The sequence below is a fragment of the Enoplosus armatus genome, chromosome 4, assembly GCF_043641665.1.
Source record: "Enoplosus armatus isolate fEnoArm2 chromosome 4, fEnoArm2.hap1, whole genome shotgun sequence".
Taxonomy (NCBI): domain Eukaryota; kingdom Metazoa; phylum Chordata; class Actinopteri; order Centrarchiformes; family Enoplosidae; genus Enoplosus; species Enoplosus armatus.
This window is the reverse complement of record NC_092183.1, coordinates 236,381-247,500: the sequence shown is the minus strand read 5'-3', so window position 1 is coordinate 247,500 and position 11,120 is coordinate 236,381. Positions and strand designations below refer to the sequence as shown.

General features: G+C 43.8%; 1 protein-coding gene across 1 annotated transcript in view; it reads right to left on the bottom strand.

The window, feature by feature from the left end:
• The window catches only part of LOC139283959 (disabled homolog 2-interacting protein-like), a 34,561-nt gene that overhangs the window by 22,148 nt on the left and 1,293 nt on the right, over positions 1-11,120 (bottom strand). Inside the window, exons 2-6 of the mRNA XM_070904074.1 lie at positions 10,865-10,983; positions 10,612-10,714; positions 7,678-7,754; positions 5,765-5,874; positions 1,234-1,378 (exon numbers count right to left, since the gene is read on the bottom strand). Of these exons, the coding sequence (XP_070760175.1) occupies positions 1,234-1,378; positions 5,765-5,874; positions 7,678-7,754; positions 10,612-10,714; positions 10,865-10,983 (554 nt within the window). The remainder of the gene's footprint in view (positions 1-1,233; positions 1,379-5,764; positions 5,875-7,677; positions 7,755-10,611; positions 10,715-10,864; positions 10,984-11,120) is intronic.

Below are 11,120 nucleotides of genomic sequence, written 5' to 3'. Positions count from 1 at the left end.
GGTTTCTGTCAGACACAGTAGATCAATATGATTATCTGATATTAACTCATTTACTAATACAGCTTTAGATGACAGAGATCTGATGTTTAACAGTCCACACTTAATTTTCCTGTTGTTTTGGACTATAGCAGTGGTGGTGTTGATTTTTATTAAGTTTTTATTTGTCATCACTAGCTGCTAAGCTAATGTAACAGGCAGAATAGTGTGTAAACAGAGATTAGTGAAAAAGTTGCTTAAAGAAGGAGAGAGCCATGAGTGTTAACAGAACTAGTGTGCGTTTAAGTGGTTAGTGGATGATTAGCTGCTGTCATGAAATATATAACAAACAAAGTGAACTACTTTGAGCTTAGAGCAGCCAAACACGCACACTACCAGTGACAGAAACCAGAAGTGAAGCCTACGCATACCGCAGCACGTCAGCATGTCAGAGCATCAGCATGTCAGCATGTCAGAACGTCACAACATCAGCATGTCAGCACGTCAGCATGTCAGAACGTCAGCACGTCACGTGTGTATTGAGAGTGTATTGAGTGTGTATTGTGTGTGTGTTGTGTATGTGTTGAGTGTGTGTTGAGTGTGTATTGTATGTTGTGTGTGTGTTGTGTGTGTATTGTGTGTGTTGACTGTGTGTATTGTGTGTGTTGAGCGTGTTTTATGTGTGTGTGTGTTGTGTGTGTGTTGAGTGTGTATTGTGTGTTTTGAGTATGTTGTGACGACCTCTGACTCTGTCAGTGCTTCTCCTGCTGTTTTGTGTTCTCTTTTTGCAGGTAGAGATGGGCGGAGCCATCCAATTTGTCTTTCACCTGGGCATGGACGGCCTAGGTTATTTAGGCTGGCTCTGTATTCTGTCTCTCTCTCTCCTGCCATCATCATTTGGTCTTTTGGGTTTGGTTTACCCCTTGGTTTTGCCTTTACAACACTACACATACATTCAGCATTGCATTCACCACTGACTTGCAGACTACAGATTAATTTATTACTTTTGCCTTTGTCTTCCTTTCAATTAAAACATTGTTTAAATTACTTTAAATCTTGTGTGGTTTCCCTCTTTGTCTGTGCTGTGTGTGTGCTGTGTGTGTGTGTTGAGTGTGTATTGTGTGTGTGTGTCGTGTGTTTTGAGTGTGTTGAGTGTGTGTTGAGTGTGTATTGTGTGTGTGTTGTGTGTGTGTGTGTGTTGAGTGTGTATTGTGTGTGTGTTGTGTGCATTGTTTGTGTGTATGTTGTGTGTGTCACCTCGAAGCAGTAGTCCTGTCCCAGTAGGGAGGAGTGAACTGGTTTGATGAGCACTGATTGGTCCATCCTGAGCTCCAGGGACGACACGCAGCCAGCGCTAAGCAACGACTCCTGGCTACCACAACGCAGCCGCTGCATCACACACCTGAAACAGCAGGTAATCAGTGATCAGTAATCCAGGTCTGATGCAGTCCTGGTGAGTCTGCGGATGTCAGAGTGTACACAGAGGCTCCTGGTCAGATCCTGATCGGTCTACCGGCAGACACAGAGGGGAGTTAAGGAAGTGGTAGTTCCTGTTATCTCACTACAGACTTCTGAGTGTTTCGTCACTCTGTCCAACATTTAGACTAATCTCATAGTTTTGTGTCAGGTGGCTCAGGTGGATCTCAGTCTGTGAGTCCAGCACAGTGAGAGGTCCAGGCAGGGCTGGATTAATCATTACATGTTGGACCCCTTTGTGTTTTTAGTGGTTTTGAGGTCAAAGTTTAACTTGGTTCAACTTTCACTGAACCAGAGTGTCCGTCGCTCTGATTTGCACAGCAGCACTTGCTCCGCACAATGAAGTCCTGTGAGGTCCCATCATGTACAGAGGACTACTCAAGGACAACTGGAGCACTACCAGCCCCAGGGGGTCAGTATATCTGTACGTTTGTGGTGACTTTAATGAAATAACTTTATTTAGGAAATAAAACATCATGTGAGTGCAGCATAAACTAAAACTGAAGCTGTTAGTATCAGATTTTGACCCTTCTACGAGACGAAGCCACACGATTACATAACAGAGCAGGACCCAGCTGATATTACTTTAGAGGTGCGAGTAATCAAATCGAACAAAACAAAGCTGCAGACACATCTAAAGGTATAGGATCAGGATCAGTGACTTCTATTAAATCACTTCTTGAAACCCACTTGCTTTCATGTGATATCGTCTTTTTATTGTTTTTATTTGCATTTATTACATTTATTGTTTGTATGTATTTAATTCATTGATTTGTCTCTGTAAAGGTGCTATAAAAATAGTTATTATATATTTCTGTTTAATTACACTCCGTCAGGTGGTACCTCCACCTGACTGAGTGTAATTGTGGCGTACCACAAAAGAAACAATAGAAGAAGATATTCCCCACGTGGGAGGCCGACAGAAAGCCGACTGATGAGATGCAGGTTCGAGGTGAGCACCAGGACCCTGTAGTACTCCAACAACGAGTGTTGAGGTCTGTCTCTCTCTGGTTAATTTCCAGGATAGTCATATATTGGTCCTTTTTTACAATCTGTTTTAGCAGTGAGAAGATGAATCTGTGGAGGAACTCCTGTTGGAAATCAGTTTTATCCGCACCAAAATAATTATCGTTAGGTTTCACACCAGCCTAAACAAACCAAACAGGCAAATACATGAGCAAACCAAACGGGTCAGAAAGCCCCCTCAGGCTGCAGAGGCTGAGATGGATGGATGAAAGGAAGATGCTCAGTGCTTTGCATGACGTGGAGATGGCAAAACATGATGGAGGTTTATCAGTGCATAGCCATATCCCTACACTGTTTATCAGTAAATAGTTGTAGCCATTCTGTTTATCAGTACATAGGTGTATCCCTGCGCTATTTATCGGTACATAGCCATATCCCTACACTGTTTATCAGTACATAGCCATATCCCTGCCCTGTTTATCAGTACATAGCTGTATCCCAGCGCTGTCTATCAGTACATAACCGTATCCCTGCACTGTTTATCAGTATATAGCCTTAGCCCCGCTGTTTGTCAGCTCTGATTATCATGTTAAACTCTGAATGCAGCTCATGTGTTGTGTTTATTGACACTGTGGAGGAATTAATTTCCTTCATGTTGTTTTTCTGCATTCTTCAGTCTTGCTAATGCTAATGGGGGGGGGGGGTCTTGTCTAATACATCACAGTTAAGGATGGGCCAGAGAATTTAGCTGAACTAAAGTTTTAACTCTAAACAGACAAATAAACAAATTTTGAGCTGATAAAGCTGTTTTTACACACAAGATAGAAACAGAGTCAGATCTATCAAACATCAAACCAGAAGTGACTGTCCACACGGGGGGGGGGGGGGGGGGGGGGGGGGGGGGGGGGTCAACAGTGACCCCTGACCTTTGAAAACACACACATCTAAACCATCCTGAGACATGGATGACAACAGGATGATCTGTCGTTCCTCTGTTAGCTCGTTAACTCATCATTATCTTAACAAGCTGCTTAACATTAGCTGCTTACAATGCTAATTCTTTTGTCTGCCCGTTTGCTTAACCTTGTTTAGCTAAACATGTTGGCTAACAGTGTGTCTAGCTTAGCCACATGCTAACATACCAGGCTAGCTGTGTGCAGACTTAAGCCAGGCTAACACACACACACACACACACACACACACACACACACACACACACACACACACACACACACACACACACACACACACACACACACACACACGTATGGTCATGCAAATCAAGTAGAAGACGGCACCGTGCCCCCCTCCCCCCAAACACAGATTCAGATTCACTGCAGCACATTTATCTATTCAGAGGACAAAGGCTGTTAATGCGTGCAGAGGATCAGTGCAGATACTCACCGAGCATCCTGTGTGAATGCTGACGAGGAGGAGGAGGTGGTGAGGGGGTTTATGGATTCATGTTCTCCTTCAGCAGCGAACAGAAGGAGGAGAGAGGAAGAAAGATGGAGGACCTGCTGAACCTGACGCTATTTGGTCGAAAGGCTGAAGACCTGTCTGTCTGTCTGTCTGTCTGTGTGTTAGCTTGCTGCTACTGATGCTACACGGTTTCAGCAGCTACAGCTCTCTCTCTGTATGTCTCTATGTGACTCAACCTCCCTCTCTGTCAGCAGTGGCCCCTCCCCTGCAGTGAGGATGCCCTACTTCCTTTTCTCTCCTTGTCTCCTCTCCTAACCTCCTCTCCTCTGAGTTACTCTCTCCATCCTCCTCACACATTGTCACCTTGACCCGTGTTCCCAGGCCTGATGAAATATATAATCCCTCCAGTATGTTCTGGGTCTGCCTGGGGTTTCCTCAGCGGACTCCTCTAAACATAAAGGAGCAGTGGTTCTCCTCCTCCTCTGCCCTCCTTGATATCTGAGCTCCTCACCCTGTCTCTAAGGTTGAGCCCTGCAGAGGAAACTCATTTCAGCTGCTTAGATCCACCATCTCATTCTTTCTGTCACTACCCAGAGACCAGGACCACAGCTGAGGACAGGAACAGAGATCCACAGGTGAATCTAGAGCTTCACCTTCATGATCAGCTCCCTCTGAACCACCACAGAGTCCACATCACTGCACTCTGCATCAGTCCACCTGTTGGTCTCAGGCTCCATCTGACCCTCATTGGTGAACAAGATCCTGAGGTACTTGAACTCCTTCAAGAGGCGTCTGTAGAACTGTTGACAGGTTGCCTCCAACTGAAAACAGTTCTTCCTCTTTGTATTATGAATTTTGAATCAAAGACTCAATGAAGGATTTGAACATGAACCCAAACCACCTCCAGGATGCAGGAAAATTCTTCTGGAGTTGAGAGTTGAAACTGCCCTCACTATCCTCCCCCTTCCAGGTTTCTCTGTCATTACCGTCTTGAAGTCCCTCAGTACCAGGCAAGGCCCTCTGCAGAGACTACCACAAGACTAGATCTGATCTGATTTCAGGGACACAGTCAGAGCTTTCCATCTGTGATACACAGTCTCATGAAGGAGACCCTTTCGTAGTGCTCTCCTGAGGGCTTGTTAGTGAGACCTCTCAACCTGGGCAACTCCAAAAAAGTCCAAAACCCCTAATGAGGTGTGTGTTGGTACTGCTCCATCTCCCACACAAGTCTCCTTCCCCACCAAAAACACTCCTCATCCCAAGAGAGGGGTCAACAATTCAAAGCCTTCACTTGCTGCCCACTTGACAATACAAAAGACCGCTACACCCAACACCTTGTGGTAATCAGTGCCTTTAACCATGCAAACACCTGCGTTGCACACACTGTCAGGACTGTGGGAGGTAACGCTAGTGTTTCTAGAGAGTCACTGAGCTTGTTTATGAGGCACAAGAGGGGATACTTGGTTGTGTTTGTGTTTTTTGCATTGAGTTTTCTTGCTGGAATCCTGAAGAGGAGTTTCCTCAGAATAAGGACTTCATTGTGGTTGAACTGTGGGTTCCATATTGAGCATCTATTGTATAACACACTGTGGTGAACTTGTTGTCTGCTTGTGCCTTTGAACTAAGAAATGGGTCCAGTTCTGGGACTGGTCCAGAACTAAAGACATAATCGTTGTCAGACCTCAACTCTGACTGGCACACCAGCTCCTGGTCAAAGTGCTACAACCTTGTGGTTGGTGAACCCACATGGCAGCAGTTTGACGATAGGACCTGGTACCATGGGTACGAGCCAGGTGTTGGCAGGCTTACTCCACAGACCTGGATCCAGTAGGTATAATGAGGGAGAGGTAACCAAAGGGCCCAGTCTGAGACAATACACTGGAATTCTGGGTAACTGATCATCAATAATGGATCTGTGGGTTACCTGGTGTCAGCGATGTTGCTCTGGTCGGCCTTTACGCTGCTCGGACGAGACAGTTTAGGCTGAGATCGAGTACGACGAAGAGACTGTTTCAACCTCCGGGAGAGAAACCCCTGAAGAAGAGAAGGAGGAAGAGGAGGTGATTGTGTTTCAGTGTCCAGTCAACGAATATCATTTATAACGTCTATAACTGCTTGTGTGTTGCTAACATTGTTACGTTCATGCTGAACACTGATTGGCTGATGAACATCACAATTAATTGATTAATCATGTTGTTTATAAAATGTCAAACATGAAGACGAGAACATGTCTGAAATGAACAGAACCTGAAGAGACTCCGACGGACTGACTGAATCCTGTTTGTTTATCGTCTTGTTGTTGTTGTTGAAAAATGTCTTTTTCTGTCACGATAGTGAAACAAAGTAAAATGAAGTTCAAACAAACTCATATTTGAGAGGCTATAACAATAAAACATTTTTTATTTATGGCATAAACCTGCTGGCTGCAGACTCGCCATGTGTCTGAACACGTGAAAGGTCGAGGCCTCGTCACATTTAGTTAGAAATATAATGAAAACATAATTACAGAGAAACCTTTTTATTATCCACTGCAGGTTTCTGTGGTTCAACAGTCACGTTTTAATTGATGGTGACGTCGTTGTGATGAACACTGTCCTCCCACAATGCAACACACAAAGGAAACATTTTGCTGTCTCCTGAGGTTTAAAGGTTTCCTGTTAGTTTCAAATATCAATTTAACAAAGTCTGAGCCTTTGAAATCTCCTGCATCACCAACACCTGATGCCAGATCTGGTGCCAGATCTGATGCCTCTCTCAGGTTGTTCCATCTGAACACGTCTTTTAAAGCTTGAAGAGGTTCAATTGTCCTACTGATACTTTAGCTCTGGAGGAGCTCACTGGACCCGTTAAAACCACCGATTTTGAAAACAGTAACGCTCAGGTAGGCCCTGTGTCCACCTCAGCGGTTTTTTCTGAGGTCAGTGTATTTTTTGAAGTCTTTCCAATGGGAGCGCCGCGTATTAACGTTCTGCTCCAAACACCAGGAGCCTGACGAGGCGCTGAGCGTCTTTTCTGTGCTGAGCGCTGACCATTTTTTAGTCGTCGCCGAGAGTTGAAAAATGTTCAACTGTGGGTGAAACGTTGCGCTCGTTAGCCACTATTTACCCAGCCGTCCAATCATAGTGGAGGAGGGGCGGGACAAATGCCAAAAAGACCAACTGAGATGTTTCCTTGTATACAAAGTCACATGAAAGCAGACAGAGCGGCGGGTCTATCCTCTCTCCCTACGTGCTTCAGCCTTCCCTTCATCCTGAGCAAGTAGTCTACCTTGTGCTGACATTTTTACATTCAGTATTTGTTGATAACACAAACTATCTATATCGACTATATCGAAATTGGGTAGAATACTTGCAACACAAACTTTCGCGTATATTCCGTATCATAGCAACCAAAGCGTCTCAGCTGAAAAAACGCTGCGCCTCCAAAGCGCTCTCAAACGTTCCCAGCTGGGCGGTTTCAGAAGAGCGCCTGGTGTTTTCAGCTGGGAAAAAACGCTTTGGTGGACACAGGCCCTTAGCTGAAGGGGAGGAGAATGGAGACTGAAATAGTCGCCAGACTTATCCCAGCAGCCTACATCCGGTGAGCCAGACTAATCAACAGGAGACGGCTGCAAGAGTCCCTGCTAATCCCCCCCCCCCCCCCACGGGGACGAGGAGGAGGAGGAGGAGGGACTACTTCATCAGAAACACGTCGCACTCTGTATTCTGTCTGTCACCTGTAGGTGGAGTCAGTCAGCTGATCTACAGCTGACAGCAGCTCAGCTCCTGTTACCATGGAAACAGCAGGCTGATCCCAGCTGGGAGGAGGTGTGTGTATAATGTGTGTGTGTGGTTTCACCGTCACTCTGGCTGTGGGTGAGTCCACGGCGGAGCTACTGGGCATGCTCTGTCGGCGGACCCCTCTCTCTGGAATATCTGGAAATGACAAAGTGCATCATGGGAGTGTTTTGTAGTTGTTTAAACAGCAGTCAGCCATGTGGGTTCCACAGCTGTTGCCATGGTGACCAGCAGTTGAATGTGTGTGTTTTCAGTCTGTGGCTGGTTGTTTCAGTGATGTAATGTGATCCAACGTGAAGATTGCAACAAATATAAATATGGTGACACACAGACACACACACACACACAAAGGTAGGTATATATATATACCTCACAGTACACACACTCATATTAAACACATTTAGGTTTCAGAAAAACTGAATCTGTCACAAGGTGAACAGCTGTCTCTCCAGAGGTATCTGACCTCTACATCTGGAAACACCCTGTTGGTGCTGAATGACAGGATCAGTTCTGTCAGTTCCAGTAATGAATGAATACTTTGATTTTCCTGTCTGGTGTTTACATGATTCATCCCTTCTGAAATATAAACTCAACATCAAATTCTCTGTACAGTAAAATAGTTGTTTTACTGGATTTGCTTCTGATTTACCAGAGGTATTTTTCCCCATGTTTCATCCTCATAATATAAATATACATTAAATGGATTCATCAAATCTACATCTGAAACATTTCTATGAATAATGTTTGTTGTAAATGATAAAGTAAATTATACACTCAGACAACACGTGAAGACACGATTCACTTTATTTGATGTCTGCTCATGTCTCATGTTTAACTGATTATTTCTGGATTTACTTATTTCTCCTTGTTTCATGAATATTAAACAGCAGGAGGAGGAGGAGCAGGAGGAGGAGCAGGAGCCTGCTGGCTTTGTCTCCAGGAGGTCTTCAGGATAATAAACGGACCACATGTTCATGCCTCAGCTCTCTGTGTTTCAATTCATTTGAGTTTGTTCAAACTCAAGTGTTTGAAAAAGTGAAGTGACTGTAATTATTTTAAAACACTGACGTTTGTACCTCAATTAAGGATAGAATTCACTGTTTTAAGTGTTGGAACATGTTTATTATGTGCTGTGATAATTAAGTACAGAATATTATTTGGATTATTTGTTTTGAATCACTTTCAGGTGTATTTTATGTGTAGGGTTAGGGTTAGTCAGAACTGAAAAACTAAACGTTGGTTTGTATTTTAATATTTAATGAGTGTTTTAGTAACAGTGAAGACTCAGGCAGACCAACAGTGACCACACCATCAGAAGATCAATACATCACGCTTAGTTCCCAGAGAGATAGAAAAGCACCTTCATCACAGATACACAATCTGCTAAATAAAGAACGCCACACTCCAATCAGCAAAAGTCCTGTCAAAAGAAGGCGGTCTCAGAGGACCAGTAGCAGTTTCTAAACCACTTCTCAGAAGGTAAAACAAGGCTAAACTCTTGGGGTGGGCTAAGAAACAGCAGCATTTTACTGTGGATGAAGAAAAGTCTATTTACTGATGAATCCAGGTTAGAGATTTCTGGCAGTTACAGAAGGGTGTATGTAAGGAGACGAGCAGGAGAGAGAATGATACTGCAGTGGATCAAACCAACAGAGAAACATGGTGGTGGGAATATTCAAGTCTGGGGGGGTGTGCCTACTCTGGAGCTGGACCTCTGCAGTGGATCGACTACACCCTGACCAAGGAGAAGCACCACTCCATTCTTCAGAGACATGCTGTACCCTCTAGTCTGCATCTTTGTGGAGAGGGATTCATACTGCAGCAGGATAAGGACCCCAAACACACCTCAGAGCTTTGCAAGAACTACTTGAAGACCAAAGAAGACCAAGGAGTCCTGACTGTCATGGACTTTCCTCCACAGTCACCTGACCTCAACCCCATTGAACTATTTATGGGGGCACAAAGCCAAGCCTTCTGTGACATCACAAGAAGCCCTCTGGAACATTGTCAGATTATGCTGGAATAACATGGGTCATCAGGTTTGGCACGAACTTGTGGAGTCCATGCCAGCTGGAGTGCATGCTGTCGTCAAAGCAAAAGGGGGACATACCAAAGACTAAGATTCTCTGAAATCCCTGGACATTTTCCAAAGATTCAACTTTTCACTCAAATTGTTGAGCTGATATTATCATTTATAATGAAAACAAATAGTATTACATTCAAACAAATGCAAATAGAAGTATCTTGACTAGTGGTCTCACACTTTTGGACCCCACTGTATCTATATATCTATTTATTTATGTATCTATGTATCTATGCATCAAGACGAGGCTCTGTACAGACTGTGGCAACGAATGTCCTTGGACAAGACAATAAAGAATTTATCTATCTATCTTGATCACAAAGAGATTTCCTGAATAAATAGTTTAACTGACAAACTGGAAAACGAGTCAGAAGTGAGACGATCAGACTGAGTGGTAACTGTAATATTTTAACACAGGTCTGAGGTCAGCTCTAAGACTTAAGTTAAGTTTGAACTTTTAAAATCAAACATCAAATCTAAAGATTTAAAAATGTATTTAAGTTGCTCTTTTGTTTTTTTTGCATTTTGGCGACAGTTAATTGTTTGTGTTTTGTGTGAAGAGAAGATTCCTGATGACTGTGATCTTTAGCAGGTGATGTTCACCTGTCTGAGCTGCTGGTCGATGTTAAGGAGCAGTCAGTCATGTTGCCATGGTAACTGACCTCAGATATCAGATTATGAGATTATTATTGTTACATCAAGATTAAGCAACAGCTAATCCTGCTGCAGACATCAGACATCAGACACACACACACAGTAAACTTCAGTGAAACAGAACATTTTCCTTCTTACCGTTCAAGTCTTCAAACTCAGCGTCTAACTCCATCATCTGTCTGTACCTGTCTGTCTGTACCTGTCTCTCTGTCTCTCTTCTTCTTCTGCAGCTGTTTAAACTCCTCACATCCTCCTTACCTTTGTGGGTGGGGCGAGGAGGTGCTGAGGTCACATGGAAAGTATATCTTAGCAACCAGACAGTGCAAGTCTCCGCCCTCTCTGCCAGAAGCAGAGGATGAACCTGAAACAGAAGAAGAGAAGAGAAAGAAGGCGAGGAAGAGGAAGAGGAAGGAGGAAGGAGGAAGGAGAGCAGGAAGCAGAAGGAGAAGAGGAAGAAGATCATTAAGCTATACAGATATATTTGGACAGTTTGTGTCAGTTTTTTTTTTACCTCCAGATTGTTCAGCATCACTAACTGAGAATCTGACAGGATACAGAACGTTTTGCTCCAGACATCAGGCTCTGCCTTCCGACCACATGACAGCCAATGGATGGAGGCGCTCTTCAACTCTATGACATCATCACAACATAATTATATTCCAGAGTAAAAGCATCACTAGCAGAACTACTTTTTCATCTTCTCTTAAAACAAACTATAAAATCAATCAACGCTGAAAATAAAATAATAAGTCGGATAGTTATCAACA